This window comes from Medicago truncatula, chromosome 7 (genome assembly GCF_003473485.1).
Source record: "Medicago truncatula cultivar Jemalong A17 chromosome 7, MtrunA17r5.0-ANR, whole genome shotgun sequence".
Taxonomy (NCBI): Eukaryota; Viridiplantae; Streptophyta; class Magnoliopsida; order Fabales; family Fabaceae; genus Medicago; species Medicago truncatula.
Genome location: NC_053048.1, coordinates 37,304,799 through 37,323,537, shown reverse-complemented (window position 1 = coordinate 37,323,537; position 18,739 = coordinate 37,304,799). Strand labels below are relative to the sequence as shown.

The following is an 18,739-nucleotide window of genomic DNA, read 5'->3' as shown; positions in this document are numbered from 1 at the left end:
ACCACTAATACTACTTACCAAATCTTCAACCAGAGATACCTTTTGCAGTAAGCAATTGCAATGTATTACAAAATAGCCAGAAGAATCTCAGGGTATGGATAACAAAACAGCTTTTGAAAATTGTTCAGGAGTCCAATGGTCTCCACATGCCCAACTGAGAAAATAACTCTCACCATGGTGATTCTCAACCAGTCATCACTTCCAAATATGCAAATACAGCTCATCCTTGCATCGCAGGTGTTCAAAGCACAAGTCGTGAGCACATAGAAACTTGTTCCAAAAAGGGTGTTATCAAAAGCAATCCCAAAGATTTGTGACGGTCATGTTGACAGTTCTGTATTCTGCAGTTGCTGTTCATATTTGGTTTCGGCTTCTGTTATTTTGGGTGGTTGCTGAATCTATCTTAGTAGTTGGATAGAGAGGATTCTGTTGATATTTTGACTTTTTCTTATATACTGCTAGTTCTGTTGCTGGACTGGTTTGTTTTTCTTGGATTAACAGTACCTGTTTCTGCCATAGCAGGTGTTGAATAGCTAGACTTTACTGGTAGCACTCAGTGGGAGTGATCTTTGTACCACTTTTGGTAGTTTTGATGCTCTCTCTTTGAAGTGGTAGACTTCTTGGGAGGATTCTTGTTCTTTTTCTTTACTCTTATTTTTTTCCTGGTTTTATTGGGATTTGGCTTAGCCACTCCAATATTATACTTTTCTTTTAATACATTTGGTAACTTTATGATTAAAAAAACTACGATTTTGAATGTCATTACCATGATTTTTGTGTAAATTTGAATGCAATACATGGTTAATGAATATCATGACTTTTGTGTAAATTTGAATGCAACACATGATATTCATTAATCACTATTCATCGCAACAAAATAGATCTATTAATCAAATTTATGTGGAGACAAATTTACACTAAAATCATGATAAAAAAAAATAGATGTATTAATCAGTTGAATACATGGTTAATGATTTTGGATGTCATTAACCACGATTTTTATGTAAATTTGAAGAATATTAAAATGATTAATAGATCGATTATTTTATCAAAATAGATAAAATTACATTTGAATTAATGACGTTAGAAAATATGGTTAATTACATTCAGTATTCATGAACCAATTAAACGTAGTTAACCACATATTTTCCCTAAAAAAAAACCACATTTTTATTTCAACTGCAGCAACTAAATTATTGTCAAATTTGTATGTCTGATAATATTTTGGAAAAAAGTAACGTGGCTTTGGTTCTTGTTTCAGTATGCACCACTCTTCATATGTGTGTGTAGCAGTGTCAAAATTGATATATCCAACTTCAATACTTTTTTAAAAAATATATTTATATTTAACTATCACAACAACTATCACATTTAAAACTATCATTAAATAAACCTTATACTTTTTCTTTTTTTTTAACTATCACAACTATATATATATATATATAAAACTATCACAACTATCACATTTAAAACTATCATTAAATAAACCCAATCTAAAAAATGTCATACAATTCAAAACTATTGAATATTTCTTCACATCTAACACAGCCTCAGAATCATCACCAAAACCAGATGAAACCAAACTGGATTTTCGTGTTAAAACTTAAATGACATTAATTTACTCAATCTACTTGGAAAATTTAACTCCCTTCAAAGTTCACAACAAAAAAAAATAAAGAGCTTATACACGTAACTAAATTATTTTGAAATGTTACATAAGGTCAAACTAAATTGCATTCATCGTCAATGTCCATAAATAATGGTTTCTTAGGTAAACGACACCAAATTATCATCGTCTACGCACACCAGAATTTGTTCCCCTCTGTACTGCAGTTCCTTGCTGCGGCGGTGCCCCAGCTTGACCACCAGCCTGTTCCTCAGGCATATTCGCTGCTTGGGTGACGGCATTCATTACAATGAGTCCAAGAGGGATCATGTACATCCACTGACATTAAGAAAGGTCCCATACAGAGAAATTAGTATGTATGTATAGTTTAATTAAACAATAAACAAAATAAAACTGGCTTTACGATCAAACCAGCAGCATTTATGTTGTATACTCACGTATTTGGCCCAAAAGGATCTTTCTATTGGCTGTACAAGTTCACCTTCTATCCCCTCTCCGCCAATCAGCTCTTCCGTAAATATTGGCGTCCTGAGGAAATAACATTTGTTAATAAAATACATACTACACAAGTAAAAACTCGTCATAGAAATGAAGCAATGATTATCACTATCTTACAAAACATGTAAGTCATATGTCGATTCAATACAAAATTAAACTCGATCAATATGAATCTCTATTCTCTAGTGTGTATCTAACCATCTATTTTGGACATGAATCTCATCTTTAATCTCAACTCATTCTAATAAATTATGGTTCTCACTATGATAAATTTGAATTCATTCTAATGAATAACCACCTAAACTTAGTGTAGTCGACCACTTATTTTTTGTCAACATTGTCCTAAATGATTGTAAGACTAATACTGTTTATGGAATACTGTTATTTCCATACCCTACGAAAACCAGAGCAAGGCGTCACACCAAATGACCAGATTTTTTTAGTTTGAGTTAAACAGGCTTAATCCCTTGACCAAGATTTTCCTGAGTCAAATGAATGGGTTGGTAAATTGACTGCATACTAAAGCAAATAGAATTCAAAATTATAGAAAGTTATCAATAACCAATTGCTACCAAGGCAACCTTGCTAGGAGCACTTGTGTGATTTTCTTCGGTTATTATTTGTTTATCAACTAAAAAAATAATTACAATTAAAACTGAAAATATCAATCATAATTCATAGATCATACCTTGGTGCTTGTTCAGTGTTCTTCAAAAGTGTGTGTGACTTGAAAGACCACTTTGCAGGCTAACATCCAGGAAAAAAAAAATGTATAAAATTAGCCTTTGCATTATAGGAATCAGGCTTTACAACAACTTTAAGTTTGCACAAGTTACGAACTATGCTCAGGTACTCATAAGAACCAAGACACGTTGTGGCATTGCATGTAATAAAACCAACCAGAACATGCATATCAAATACTCAGGAACACAAAAATTACTCTATAAAACAAAGCAGGATTCAGGTCCATAATATATGTTAACAAGGCGTCTTCAGTCTAAACTTCCACTCCACCTGCCAGTTTTGGATATAATCACATATCTCTCTAGGAATGCAAGATTGTAAAATCACCCTTCATGATGCTGACATATTGCAAACATTCTAGACGCCCAAACAAATGACCATGTATGGAAGAAACAGATATAAACATTGGGTTATTTTTTTATTTATATCATTTTTTCAATGTTAAGGAAAGATAGCATTATTAAAAATCACCTTGTGCGAACAATAAAGACCTCAAGACGATGAGAATATAGATGACGACAAAACAAGTTGAAAAGTTTTGAAATTGAGCCTTGTTCAATGAACATACAAGAAATAAGTGCAGTTGCCCAAAGAAAACATAACTTACAAGCTTCAGTTGCCGGGGGAAAGGGCAAGCCCCAGGAGCACCATAATTGACAGCCAAGATGTTAACACCTTCCTGAAACAGACAAGAGGAAAGAGAGAAACAGAAAGACTCAGTAAGATTAAAAAAACTCAATAAAAAAAATATATTGGAAAGAAATAAACACAAAGATAGATATATAATATAAAAAGTTAAATAATCAGAGTTCAGTTCTGTATATATTCTAAACCAAGGGAAAACTTCCAAAGCAATCCATGTTCACTTAGGTCTCTTCCATTTATATGAAATATTTTTTTTTGAAAAGCCATTTATATGAAATATGAAAACACAATTGCTAAAGATGTGAGCTGTTGCTGTGTGACTAGGTGATTATGCATTCAAGTCGTGGAATCAACCTCTTGCAAATGCAAGGTAAGACTGTACACTAGATCAATAATGGGATCAGACAATCCTCCCTTCCCTAGACTCTGTAAGGAAAGAGCTTTACAGCACCGAGTTGCCATTTCATGAAAAGACAGATGCTAACGATTCTCGCACAGTAACTTGTAACTTACGGTTTATGATTTAGTTATTGTCAGAGCGAGCTAATAACTTTTAATTTCTTTGAGAATTTTTTCAATTAGAACTTTCATTTTTATTGAGCTATATTGTGTGTTTTCATGAAAAAACATGTTGTTCCGTAAAAACAGTTCCCCGTATATCAAAAATAGACGTGTGTAGGGCTTTTTTAAGTTCCCCGTATATCAAATGGTATATATTCATTCAATAGTTTTCATTTGTTATTCTTTGGGACGTAAACTTAGGGTACTGAGGCACTCATAGCAAGACTAGTGAAAAACTCATTATACTATTAAACATTCTGCACTTTTTTTTCAGAATAAATTGTCTAGAAATAAAAATTATAGCTATGAAAGAGTTGAAAATGAACCCAGTTGTGATCCAAGACATTCATATTTTTTTTCTTTGTAAAAAAATAAATATAAAATTGAAGGGAAAACCCATTATATATTTATATGTAAAAAGGGCCCTCGTGTTGGTCAAGGGATAAGTATTTTTTATATGAATGCAGCTTGGCTAAAAAATATTAATGATTAAAAGAAGTTTCGCAAGGGTGGAAAAGTAGTTTTTGGTGAATCAGAAGGGTTCGGAAATGAGGAAAAACATATATAAAAGCTTTTGAAGGAAGGAGAAAGGAAAAGAACAGATCTAGTGCACGATGCATCAAAAATGAAGATAGAAAAATCTTGATCACTGAGAAAAACATTGAGATGGATCAAGGAATTACTTTTACTTCTACAAGCTATTCACGGAATGGTAAGCAACAAGAATAAACTAGAAGAGTTTAACCATTGAAGAGGCTGGTAAAAACTATGCTTTTTATCACTAAAAATCCACTTGAGTTAAAGGGAGCACTAAGGAAGACTGACAACGGTAGAGATAGTGTGAAGGGAACTTCAAGAGAAATCATTAAGAAATACCCTACTCTAAGGTTTTTTCCTGGTAAAACTGTGGATTTTGATTGAGCTCAACGGGTTGTCTGATCTGATCCATGTGGTTCTTGTTGTTGTCATATATACACAAAACACAGCTGAATTGTACATTCTGAAAATCTTTTGCAAAAGAGCTGGAGAACATGTCAATTATCCCAAGATACAAAACCAACTGTAATCTATTACTATTTTTTTTTCCATTTTCAAGACTATTGAGACTGGTTTCCCAATGACACAAGAGTATATATGAGAAATCCCTTTGTGTACTAAAATGTGAACTGAGTGGAGAAGTTATATTTGCAGACATTGGAGTATAAATACATTAAACAGCATATTTCAGTATATGAATGTAAATTACCGTATGTATTACAAAGTGTTCCTCCAAACCGTCCCCTGGAAGACATCTCTGGATTCAAAAAGACGTAAACTGTCAGTTCTAATTGGAGAGGGCAGTTTAAACAGTAACCACAACACCGAAAAAAGAGCTGCAAGTATCAAAATAGTAACCAAAAACAGTAACACCGTCATAAGGATTCAAGCTACTTAAAGATAACCATGAAAAAATAAGAGACAGCAAATGGATTATTATCTTCCAACATCATGTGATGAGTGCAGAACAAACAATATCCAGCATTACTAGAACAATATCACACACTAATAACTATCATCTGGCAGTACCAACATATATCTTACATCATTGGAAGTATTTCCGGAAAAGGAACAAACAGACCTGGGAACTAAAAGCTTATTCACACTTCCCCAAGCATAAATTCAAATATAAAACCATACATGAATAGTGAATTGGAGTGAAAAAAAGAAGCTTTAACATTTTGATGCATGCTACCAATGAAGAAGAACTTGATTCTATCTAAACACTTACAGCTTTCACTGACGAAACAATATAATCCCTGCCGGGAGGGCTCAAAACGTTGGATGGCAGTCTAATCCTATAGAAATCATCTCTTTTCAACAACTCCTGTAATAATAAAACAGTGCCAAATCTTTATACAATTCAAAGTACAAACATCTCAAACACATATACAAATTACAAAATAGCTCTGAAGGATTCAAATAATTACTTGAAATTTATTCTTCTCGTCTTCAGTGAAAGCATCTCGTGAAAACCGCAGCTTCGTCAGTGTCTGTCACATATCAAAATTGCCTCAGTACAACAACATATAATTTCATCAATCCACTCATACTCAGCGCAATAAATTCCTATTTGGATTGACTTATTTAGAACTTATCTACTGACACAATTATCTGAGAGACTCTTTGGGAAAACTTAAGAAAAAAACTTATGGCATGTTCATAAGCTGTTTTCACCTTATTTTCATAAAGCTCAACAAAATAGCTCATGAAAACAACTTATAGCTTCTACGAAAAAACTCAACTTTATTTTATTTCTTATCTTGTTATAGAAATAGCTTTAGCTTATGCATAACTGCAAATTAAGTTGTTAATTCAAAATCGATTCAACAGAGAAGAACCAATCAACGAATTATTATACTAGCTTTGAAAAATATCAACAATTAAAAAGAAATTGACGAACCTGAGCGCCGTGACTCCAAGTTTTGAGACGAGCAGAGAAGTTACCAGCTTCAGAGAAATCGGAATCACCGAAAGCGTGTTCGAGTGTGAACTGGATCTTTGAATCGGAAGCGGAATCAGGAATCCTCTTACGAGTGGTGGTGGTGGTGGTGGTGGCGGCGGTGTTAGGTGACGATGGACGGGTTTGAGGGCGACCGCCTTCGAGGCCGAATTCTTCATCGTCGAGGAGAAGCTCGTCGGATTGGAAAGCTGGTGAGAGAGTGAAGAAGAAAGTGAGGAGTAAGGTCACCGTTAAAATTGATCGGAGTAGAGTCATTGTTTTCTCGGAGCGGCGGAGCAACCGAGTCAATGATGTTGTTTCGGTTATACTAGTTTGTTTGTGTTGATGAGTCTCAGTGTCTCACGCTTGGATCGGAATCGATCGATCGATCGATCGGTCTTTCCAGTCTTTTGTACAGCTACACTTGAACCTATGTACTTAAGTTATGTCGTTGATTGAAACTATTTAAATAAGTTGTTCATGTATTAATTGTTTTCTTTTTTGAGGTAAAGTTGTTCATATATTAATGTTTGTGGCTAATGAAATTTATGTTTCAAAGATTGTTGTGAAGGTCCATTTTTTTTTTTTTTATAGATAGACGAAATGACAAAGTTATTATAAACTCACGCATATAAGTGGAAGTATTATAGTTCGAACCCCAGTCATGACATCTGACCTAACAATTTCGGCATTTTGCTAATTGTAAAGGTCCATTTTAAAAGTTAGTTTTGTAACAAACTCGTAATTTATTATAATGTATCTATTTGTAATATAGTCTATTTTTAAGGTATCGTTTCTTTTATAATTTAAAATTATTCACTTTGGAGAAGTGTCTTGTAGATAATTCATAAACTGCAGAAGTATCTTGTATTGTAGTTTCATGGCTCTGGCTAGGGTACGCAAGCTAAATGGGTCATGTACCGTGCATGACCTTTATTTTTTTTTTCAAAATGAATTTGATCCATTAGATATACTTTTAATCTAATGAATGGTTGTAATCTCTTGAATTTTGACCTGCTAGCATTTTATTATTTAAATATATATTGATTTTAACAAATGCAATTGAATTTAATAAAAGAGTGTTTTAAGTTATTTAATTGTAATAAATTGGTCCTTTAAGTTTTTTTGGTACCACTTAGGTCATTTAAGTTAATCAATTGTAACAAGTTGGTCCTTCAAAAATATAAGTTATTCGGAGCCTAAAAGTCGTAATTAAATAACTTAAAAACCTAAATGATACGAAAAATATTTAAAGGACTAAATTGTTACAATTAACTATCTTAAGACTTAATCGTTCTTGAAAAATGATTTTTTTTTAATTTATTTTTTATGAGAATGTTTTATAATTATTCTCAATAAAAACAATGAACAAGATAATAATGAGAATCTTCCTAAAACTAAAATTTCATTATCCTTCAAAAAAAATGAGAATCTTCCTAAGAACTAAGATTTCATTCTCTAAGAATCTTTCTAATATTAACTTCTGTTCAATGGAAATCTTCCTAGGAACTAAAATTTCATTCAATGAGAATCTTGTTAAGAATTAAGATTTTGATCTTTGAGAATCTTCCTAAGACTAACTTCCGTTCAATGAGAATCTTTTTAAGAACTAAGATTCCGTTCTCTGATAATCTTCCTAAGAACTAAGGTTTCGTTCCCTAAGAATCCTCAACAGACTAACTTCTGTTCTATGAGTCTTCCTAAGAACTAAGATTTCGTTATATGATAATCTTCCAAATACTAACTTATATGAAAATCTTCTTAAGACTAACTTCAATTCTTTGAGAATCTTCTTAAGATTAACATCTGTTCTATAAGAATCTTTCTAAAGACTAACTAGTGTTCTATGAGAATCTTTCAAAGACTAACCTCCATTATATGAGAATCTTTCAAAGACAAACTTTTGTTCTATGAGAATCTTACAAAGACTAACTATCCTAATATAAGAATCTTCTAAAGACTAGCTATCATTTTATGAGAATTTTCTAAAGACTAACTATCATTTTATGTTTCAAATTTTTCTTTATACAAAATATTTTATTTAAAGGTGATTAATATGGAATTAAATACATGCAAACTATTACTTGACGAAATATATACAAACTAGTGATCATTTAATTATAAATACTATGTTTTTTTATTATTTTCTTGATGCATTTCGAATGAATTAATATGTTCAAATAGGCCGTGCACATAACAATTAATAAAAGAAGTGGCTTTTATAATTGTTTAATAGCTATCAACCGGCTCGAACAGGTAGTGCACAGTAAAGCAACCTACAAACTTTGGCAATCCACTCCAAAAAAAAAAAAAACTTTGGTAATTCACATCTCCCAGCGTGCGAGACCCATCAGCATAGCGCACGCTGAACGGAACCGTAGTTTCATTAGTGTTAAAAGATTTATAACCTGTTTGTTGTAGTTTTTTTTTTTTTAATTAAGTTTACCTGTTTGTCAATCAAATCAAATTCAACACCTATTTCTCTGTTTGCAAACACTTCTAAATTAATTGAAGAAAAATTAGATGGTACCTTGAAGAAACGCTCAAGAAGTAATGATTATGGTATTGGATAAGAAAAAAATTATCATCCTGAATAATCAGTATGACATGTCTGCAATGGAAGTTGTTCAATAGATCGTTCAACGGACAAATATAGAGGATAAACAACATTTTTTTATCAGCAGAGTATGGTCTCATGCATATCGGAGGAAATTAACATTTTATGTTGGAATTGCTGAGATATGAGACATCCTAAGGTAATTCCCAGCTTAAAGACCTTATACATGTCAATAAACTAGATATTTGTTTTCCTAGTTGAAACTTTATCGCATTCCAATAAAATAAAAGAAGTTTGTTATTTGCTTGGTTATGATTCTTATTTTACTATTTGATAGAGAAGGTCATAGTGGTGGTCTTGCCATCATTTAGAAGTCGTCTATTCCGTGTTAATTCATCTAAATTTATTAATTGGCAAGTTCATGATACAGTCAAAAGTGACCCGCACCTAACCTCTTTTTGGGGTCATTCAAACAATGCTCGGGGGTCATTCAAACAATGCTCGGCGTAGACAATCTTGGAATCTTCTTTGTGATCTTGTCACTATGTCAACTGACCCTTGGTGCATCATAGACGATTTTAATGATCTCCTCGCAAATGGCGACAAACGAGGAGGATATGAGAGACCGGCTTGGCTTTATAATGGTTTTCGTTAAGCAGTAAACGAGTGTAACTTGCATGACCTCCCTTTAGAGGGATATCAATTTACCTAATTTTAAAGTTGAAGCCCAAGAGCTATATCCATTCAAAACATAGGTTTCATTTCGAAAACCTGTGGCTCCTTGATCAAAGTCTTTCGATATGGTCGACGAGAACTGGCACTACTATCCAGCTAATAATGCTTCACAAAAGCTCAAGTATTCTGTTGATGATATTGAAGCATGGAGCAAAGCCAATACCCCCAAATTTTACCATGAAGCCAACTAATTGCGGAAAGATCTTCATACCATCCGAAGTAGTAAGGACCACACAACTTATGCATATGCTGCTAGCATCCAAAACAAGCTTTCTTATGTTTTGTTGTAGGAAGATATTTATCGGAAACAACAATCCAAAATCTTTTGGCTCAAAGATAATGACAAAAATAGTAAGTTTTTCATGCTTCAACTAGTGTGAGGCGTACGAGAAACACCGTTAAAAGCAATTATGCACATGATATGTTTGTGGATGATCAAGTTGGCTTGTGTAGCATTGCTCAAGACTATTTTTGTACATAATCTCCGCACACCAAATGATAGAAATCATTCACCAATTATTAACACTGTGTCTTAATGTATATCTCCTCGAGATAATATTATCCTAATAACTCCTTTTAAATAAGAGGAATTCAGACAACCTGTTTTCTCTATGCATCTTGACAAATCACCAGGATCTAATGGCCTTAATTCAGGCTTCTTTCAAAAAATTTGGCCTCTTATTGGTACCGAGATCTTTGAAACTCGTTGTTTGTGGCTTGATGCATGTAGTTTTTCACCTAATTTGAATGATACTAGCGTTGCTTTAATTGCAAGAGCAGATCATCCAGAGAGCATGAAGGACCTTCGTCCAATGTAATTATATGAAATGCAGGCTCAAATTAAATTCATAGTTGTTATTTAGTCTTGGTTTTTAAATAAAATTAATTGGTTCCTTCATTTATAACGTTGTGCGTGAAATATTTATAAGTGAAATTATGTTAGAATTCAAAAACAAGAAGGAGAAATTATGTGTAAGTAGTCATGTTTGATATCATGAATACTCTTTGGACAAACTAACTCAATGTTATATAGTATTGTAATCATTGTTTAGCGAAGTTGGATGAAAAACAAGGGACAATGTGAATACTTTATTAATTTTTTTTTTTTTGAAGGAATAACATCTAACTTAAATGATGACGTAAAATATTTGATTTTATAGATAAATAAATACGTCAATTATTCAATAAATTTTAAAAAATTAATTGTTTTTTCTTTAAAAAAAAGTCAATTATTTTTTTATAAATAAGATGAGATGAAATATTTCATAAGATTATAATTTCATTATCCCGTCAAAAAAAGAATTAATATTAATATTTCTTTAAAAAAACGGACAAGGCAAAATAGTCCCACACTTACTTACCCCACCCTAGTAGTTGAACAAGATCTAACCCTAAACTCATAAACTCAACAAACACAAGTTCCATCGAGTTCAGTTCTGTTCCAGATCGAAAACAATGGATGCCATACGGAAGCAACTGGACGTTCTCATGGGAGCCAATCGTAACGGCGACGTCCGTGAAGTTAACCGCAAGTATTACGATCGCGATGTTTGCCGTCTTTATCTCGTCGGTCTTTGCCCCCACGAACTCTTTCAATTAACGGTAATTCTTTTTCACCTCTCTCTCCCTCCATTCTGTTACGCTTACTTAGGTTTTAATCTTTATTCATTCGTTTCAGAAAATGGATATGGGTCCTTGCCCTAAGGTTCACTCATTGCAGCTCAGAAAAGAGTATCCTTCACGATCTAACTATAATACATACTTTAATTCAATTCAATTCAATTCAATGTTGCGGTTATTCTAGTTTTGGATTTTGGATAGTGGTGTTTGCTTAACTGTTTTTTAGATACGAGGAAGCCAAATCCAAAGGCACAGATAGTTACGAAAGAGAGTTGGAGGATGTTATAGATAAGCTTATTGGTGAATGTGATAGGAAAATTGGTAGAGCTCTTAAGCGTCTTGAGGATGATGATGCCAAAGCCGCAATTGCAATTTCCGTATCCGAAGTTACTCAGGTGATGATTCAACATTCAATATTGAGTTTAATTTAAGTGCATGTTCGGTATCACTGTCGGTAATCTACAGTGGCTCACCGTGATTCTGACAAACCGATATCAAACATGCATTAATTTATTGTGGTTAACGATTTCTTGCAAGCTGTAACAGTAATTGTTTTGTTTGATGTGAATGCAGACACCTGAAATAATTGAGTTGTCCAAAGAAATCAGAGAAAAGTTGAAAGAAGCTGATAAATTTGGTATTTTTATGACTTTTAATTTCAATATTATGTTAAGTTCTGCTTAGTTTTTGGTTTAGTCTTTAATTGCAAAGATGAGAGAATAATATAGGGGGTGGGTGATACATGACTTGGAGTTGTCCGTGTTATCTGTGTTTATTTTTGTGAACCCAATTTTTTTGTCTCAAGTGCAGCTTTTGCATTAAGATGAATGTGTGTGTTACCGTGGGTATGGTATGAATGAATAAAGGGATGATACATGGATTCTTGCTTCAATTCCAATTATTAGTTTGCAAGATCTTGTTAGTATGAAAATTGCAGGTCAAATCAACTTGATTAGCTTTGGAACTATTTGATACGCGATTGGATGATTTTATTCCTTACTCAAAATTTGGAAACGTTCTGGTTTTTGTTTATTCTTTTCACTGGTGTAAAATAATTTTGCACTTGCAGATCTTGAAGGCTTGTCGGATATGAAGATTCGAGCTTTGGAGATTGTAGAGGAACTTCGAATCAAAAGAGCAGACAAACAGGTTAGTGATCTCCCTTGAACATGAAGGCCCGTGTATTATTGTCAATTTTGTGATCCTGGGTGTGTGTATGTCTTTCTTTTCCAATTCACATGGTTAGACCGTAAAGTTAGTTATCTGACTCTGATCACTATTTTATGGGAGAATACTATTACTAACTACTCTTTTGTCTATGTATCAATTTCCAAACAGTCTACACTTCTTTTAGATGCATTTAACAAAGATAGGGCATCTTTACCTCAACCTCTGCCAAATCCACCACCGCTAGCACCCCTTCCTGTAGTTACTCCTGATGCTCGAACACAAGAGATGATAAATGAAAAGTTGAAGAAGGCTGAGGATCTTGGTAAGTCAGCGATACTCTCATCAGTTAGATTATATTTTTTTTTTGCTTAATTTATACACCCGTGTCGTTTCATGTGTATATACGTGTGTGTGTGTGTGTGCACATAATATATTTGAAGAGATTGCTTAATAAATACTCCCTTCGTCTCAAAATAATGGTCCCATTTGCACCTTTTGTCTGTCTCAAAATAATTGTCATTTGGAATATCAATGCAACATTTTTTCCCCCTCTCATATACCCTTATTTATTGAATTTCACTCCACTTAACTACTCCAATAACTACAATTAATAAAGGTGTTTTAGTAAGTGAAATCAATTTTTCCATTGAACTCAACCAATCTAATCATTTTCTTAGGAACCACGTACAATCCAAACGTGACAATTAAATTGAGACGGAGGGATCATAACCATATCAGTAGATGGTGACTGCATTGCTCAAAATAATACTTGTGATCATAACAAAAAAGTACAACACATCTTTCTTTTGTTGATATAAAAACACAGGTCACTATAAGTACCATATTTCTATTCAGAAGAAGTTTTGGCTCTATTCGGTTGCCTTCTTCTACCACTGACTATCATTTCTTCATCCAATACACGTAGGTTTTAAGTCTGGTTCATAAAGAGACACTTTGCCAATTCAAGACAAGAAGTCCACCACATTCGTAAAGTGGATCATGTATATTTCCACTAATGTGCCACAACCTTGTCCGTTCTTTAATATGTCCTTCACATTTCCTAAACAAGTCAAAGGTTGAAATGCATATAAACCAAATTCTTTTTGTCCTTTTCAGATCCATTTGTTTTGTTTCAAGGAATGAATATATAAGTGTGCTGTACAAAGAGCTTTAAAGTCATTTTTAGAGTCGTGCTCAGAAGTCTCAAAAGTCATAACTCAAATGTATCGGTTCATAACTTGTTTAAAATAAAACTCAGAGGATGCAGGATACACATGTAGAAGTAGTGTACATATAACAGTATCAGATATGATGTGTGGTACACCAATACTAGCAATTTGAACTATTTGGACTTCATAGGTAAAACTCAGTGTACAAAAATAGAGCATGATTAGTTGTAAGCTCTACCTTTGAGTACCTATTTTTGAACAGGAAGGTGATGTACTGTAGTGAATCTCATGCAGCAGTAGTATTAATTAAGGAAGTGAATATGTCACAAGAACTTCATTGTTGATATGATGATCTAATTTTCATTTTATTTTGCCTATCCAGTATTTTTATTTTAACCTCTGAGAAGAGTTGGTTTGCTTATTTTTATTTCAACGTACTTGACAGCTGCATAGAAATCATATAACTGTGTTTATATATCATTTTTTTGTTTGAATCTTGATTCTGTATGTGTTTTTAGCTTAAGATACAAGCAAATTTCATCCAGGGACCTTGTCCTTTACCCTCTGTTTAGCAACTCCAAAATGTTAACAACTGCCTTCTTTTAGGAAAGCCTCTGTCCTTTTTATTGACATTGTAATATTTGAATGAACAGGTGAGCAAGGACTGATTGATGAGGCACAGAAAGCATTGGAAGAGGCTGAAGCACTTAAGAAGGTCGTTCGTATGTTTTACTTTATTATAGACTCGTATATGAAGTTATTGAAATATTTTTATTTTATTTTTGTGAGCAATGAAATAGTTTTGATGTGTGCGATGGGTCTTACGTCTAAAGATCTTATTTTTTTTATCGCAGCTTCCTTCCAGGCAGGAGCCACCATTGGATTCTTCGAAGTATACGGCTGCTGATGTGCGGATTGTGAGTAGACTTTTCATAATTGCGACTCTTTTTAATTGATAAAATGTTACACTTTATGTGATACGAGTTCTTTAAGCAAATGTGTGGATTGTGAGTTGGCTTACTTGTGATTTTAAGTTTTTAGTTATAATATAACTGCAATGATTCTTACTATTGTTTTACTCAACATTTCAGACTGATCAGAAGCTACGTGTGTGCGACATTTGTGGAGCATTTTTGAGTGTTTATGACAGGTAAATACTGACCCTGCACTCGTGCATATTTTCTCTTGAAGTTTTTTTGCTTGGGATTTAGTGTTAGAATTTGGGGTTTCAAGTGCTTCAGCTTTTGACCCGTTAGTAATACCTCCTTGTCACCAGCAGGCTCTTGTGCCAGTTTTACGAGGGATAACTTTTGCAGCTAAAGAATGTGCGTCTTTTGTGTTTTTGCTTGTAGATCATGTTATTCCTAGTTAGAAATTTTTGGGGAAATCATGTTGTACATCAATATGTTGTCTTGATACTTCTGTACATTTTGCAGTAATATTTTGATTTATATTATTTACAGTGATCGTCGATTAGCTGATCATTTTGGAGGGAAACTTCATTTAGGCTATATGCAAATTCGTGAGAAGTTGGCCGAACTTCAAGTAAGTTATCTTTCTCGCATTTTCCAAACTTGTGTAATTTTATCCTATTTTAAAACAGATTGTTTAATTGTTCAACATGTATTTCATTTTAGATTTAGAAATTAGAAATTTTAGAATTTGGAGAAATTGTTAGGTTTTACCAGTTAGTTGTTAGCAATGTGACTTCTTAATCGTTTCTTTTGATCATCTTTTGGGCTATTGCTTTTATCTCTCTCTGGAATCATGTATAAAAGGAAACATGTTGTGATTCGTAGGAAATAATAACGATTTCATTTCATTATTATAAACATGATGAGACGATCCATCCCATCATAAGATGTTTGCCACTTTACCCAGTTTTTGGCCACCGACATTGGGAGTAATATTCAGTTATTATTTCAAATTTTTTTATGTGTGAACTCCAAATGTTGGTTATTTTGAAGTGTTTGACCATTAATAGGCAAACAGAAGAATAGAAAGAAATGAGGTTGACTTTGCATGACCACCGGATGGTCTTTCTGGGCATGTGTTTACTTTGGTTTTGAATTTTTGAAATAAAATGTTATATGAACCTTTGACTTAATTGGGGAGAGGAATGATCTAAGGCTTTTATTTTCTCTGGTTCAGGAAGAAAGAAACAAGAGCCGTAAGATTGATCGTCTTGATGACAGGAGGTAAATTTCATTGTTTCTATACGTAAAACACATTTGGTAGGCAGTGAAATAAAAGTTCATATCTAATCAAATATTATTTGCATTTATATGCACAGATCAAAAGAACGGAGTAGGGATCGTGACAGGGAGCCTAGTAGGGACCGTGAACGTGGTGAGAGCCATGAGCGAGGGCGAGACAATGATCGTAGGAGCAGAGATCGTGACAACAGGCACCATGATAGAGACCGTGGATATGATCGAGATCGTGATAGAGACTCATCCCGCTACGATTCAAGAAGTCGCCGGAGGTCACGATCTCGAGAGCGTTCTAGAGATTATGATCGTCACAGGTACAAGCTTCCTTGACCATTTCTTTATTATTACTTCCTCACACTTTACCCCTTTATTGGGGCCCTTTTCTACAAGTGCGAGTGGATCAAATATGAGTGATACAAGGTTCCAGGATCAGTAGTGCCTACTTGGTTGTCACTCCTAAAGTGTTCCTTGTGATGTATAATTTGCTTGTCTGTGTTGAAAGTGTCTTGCTACCTTTGGCTGAATTTTTTTTTTTTTTTTTTAACGTTACAAGAAATTTGGTTCTTTTCTTATCGACTTCCAGGCAGGGTAATTTTGGAGAGGAAAGTGATTGATTTCAACAATCTATAACCAGAATTCAAAAGAGTGGATTTTAACCAATAGTGTACATAGATTATTATACATGTACATGTACATGTACATGTGATGTTATTAACTGATTTTCTCTAAAATAAAGGTTCAGTTTTATGAAAGTCAAATTTTTATATTATCTTGGTTGCCTCACTAACCTGTCTTGCTGTTTTGCCAGGCGTCATGATCGGTACTAGTGGCTGCCATAAATCTTCTGGATGTGAAAAGATGTGTAGTCTAGGTGGGTGTTGAACCTTGTCTTGGACAAATAATTTTGCATTGTATTGAACAATATCCAATGATGGATGTAACTTGAGCTTAGGCGTTGCTAAATTATGGTTGGATGTTGCTTTGCGGGTAGTTAAATCTAATTTGTAATATGATTACTTGGAGAAGTTTTGCAATTGTACTTTAAAATGTGAGTAGTTTTGTTGAACATTTAACCTGTTGCCCATAAAAACAAAATTGTGCATTCTTAACATTTACATGTGCCCTATCAAGCAACTAAGAAATTAATTGAACTATTCACCTTGCTGTGGTGATGTTGTTAATTTGATTGTCAAAAAATTTCATTTACATTTGGGGGTTGGGGCGCTGTTTAATGATCTTACAGACCTCACTTCTAGTGTTTACTAATTTTTCATTAGAGTTATGTACAGCGTGAAATTGCAAGGAGTTAGTTGAGCATGAAATTTCAATTTGCAACTAGGATTCACTATTAAGCTGCATAAATCTATTTTGAGTACTAAGCAACGCGACTCCAAATTCCTCTCTTTCGATCATCTTTTGGGCTATTGATTTTGAATTTTTTATATCAAATACTTCATGAACCTTTGGTTTGATTAGAGAGAGGAAGGATCTCGGGCTATTATTTTCTCTGGTTCAGGAAGAAAGAAACAAGAGCGGTAAGACTGATTGTCTTGATGACAGGAGGTAAATTTCATTTCTTTTAAATGTAAAAACATATTTGATCGGCAATATATTGTCAAATATTGTTTGCATTTATATATACAAGTCAAAAGAATGGAGTAGGGACTGTGACAGGGAGCTGAGGAGGGACCATGTACGTGGTGAGGGCCATGAGTGAGGGCGAGACAATGATCAGGGGTCATGATAGGCACCATAATAGAGACTCGTCTACAGTTCAAGAAAGTCGGCAGAGGTCAAGATTAAGGTAAATGGATATCCACCATGGATGCGGATAGTATGATATTCGTATCCGCTCCGTTGGATTAATATGAAATCCGTACCCTATCCATATCCGCGCGGATATCCATTGAACGAGTACTCCGTGGATTTTGAGGTATCCGCAGGTTTATACAGATATCCATGAATCATTTATAAAAAAATAATTTTTTTTTTATTCTTTTTAGCTAAAATTTAGAAAAATAGGTTCATCACATGCATTTTCTTTTATTTTTAGCAAAACATAATATTCATACATTACAATAACAACAAAGATCATTGACTTAAGAAAAACATAAATCAAGTCTATTACATTTAATAAAAATAAAGTTCTTTGATATATCAAAAGCTTAAGTAAAGCTCATCATATTCAACAAAACAAAGTTTCTTACTTCAACAATCTCAACCACTTTCACTTCCTTTTAAAGGAGTGTAATAACTAATAACACTCACAATACCAAGGGTTTTTGCTTAGGAAGTTGAAAGTTATTAGGTTATTTATGTATCTTACTCGGTTTAATAACGGATATGGATATCTGCGGGTGCAAATACCATTAAATCGGCATCCATATCCATTAATTAGCGGGTAGTTAAAATATTCGTTTATTTTATCCATGGATATCCATTAAGGTATCCGCTCCATGTCCGATTTTATCCGCAGATATCCACGGATGTGGATTTTTTTTCTATCCCTAGTCAAGATCTTGAGAGCGTTCTAGAGATCACGATCGTCATAGGAACAAGCTTCCTTGACTATTTCTTTATTATTAGTTTCTCACTTCTGTTGAGAGTTAATTCAATATAGATTAGTCAGTATAATAAGTTGCTTGCAACACAAGTAAGTGGAGATAGAATTGAATACTTTCTGTTTTTTATTTTATTTTATTTTTTTACAGTTAGTTAGGT

At 33.6% G+C, this 18,739-nt stretch overlaps 2 protein-coding genes across 4 annotated transcripts; one reads left to right on the top strand and one right to left on the bottom strand.

Annotated features, from left to right (window-relative positions):
- Positions 1–1,458: 1,458 nt before the first annotated feature.
- On the bottom strand, positions 1,459–7,043 carry LOC11436719 (ER membrane protein complex subunit 10). Its single transcript, XM_003624154.4, has 8 exons — positions 6,516–7,043; positions 6,043–6,105; positions 5,844–5,939; positions 5,322–5,369; positions 3,477–3,548; positions 2,814–2,872; positions 2,065–2,155; positions 1,459–1,945 (listed from the first exon to the last, which is right to left on the bottom strand). The coding sequence occupies exons 1-8, from the start codon at positions 6,828–6,830 to the stop codon at positions 1,790–1,792; spliced, it is 900 nt and encodes a 299-aa protein (XP_003624202.1). The 5' UTR covers positions 6,831–7,043; the 3' UTR covers positions 1,459–1,789.
- A 4,146-nt stretch (positions 7,044–11,189) lies between these two features.
- Positions 11,190–17,129, top strand: LOC11426052 (luc7-like protein). Of its 3 annotated transcripts, XM_003624152.4 has the most exons (13): positions 11,193–11,448; positions 11,525–11,577; positions 11,693–11,861; positions 12,040–12,103; positions 12,536–12,615; positions 12,805–12,958; positions 14,459–14,520; positions 14,660–14,722; positions 14,897–14,955; positions 15,269–15,350; positions 15,957–16,003; positions 16,099–16,332; positions 16,827–17,129. In XM_003624152.4, the coding sequence occupies exons 1-13, from the start codon at positions 11,302–11,304 to the stop codon at positions 16,843–16,845; spliced, it is 1,233 nt and encodes a 410-aa protein (XP_003624200.1). In that variant the 5' UTR covers positions 11,193–11,301; the 3' UTR covers positions 16,846–17,129. The 3 variants fall into 3 exon arrangements, with proteins under 3 accessions (XP_024627058.1, XP_039683675.1, XP_003624200.1); XM_024771290.2 differs by lacking the exons at positions 15,957–16,003; positions 16,099–16,332; positions 16,827–17,129 and adding an exon at positions 15,082–15,130 and having other exon boundaries at positions 11,190–11,448; positions 15,269–15,351; XM_039827741.1 differs by lacking the exons at positions 15,957–16,003; positions 16,099–16,332; positions 16,827–17,129 and adding an exon at positions 15,085–15,130 and having other exon boundaries at positions 11,190–11,448.
- Positions 17,130–18,739: the final 1,610 nt, after the last annotated feature.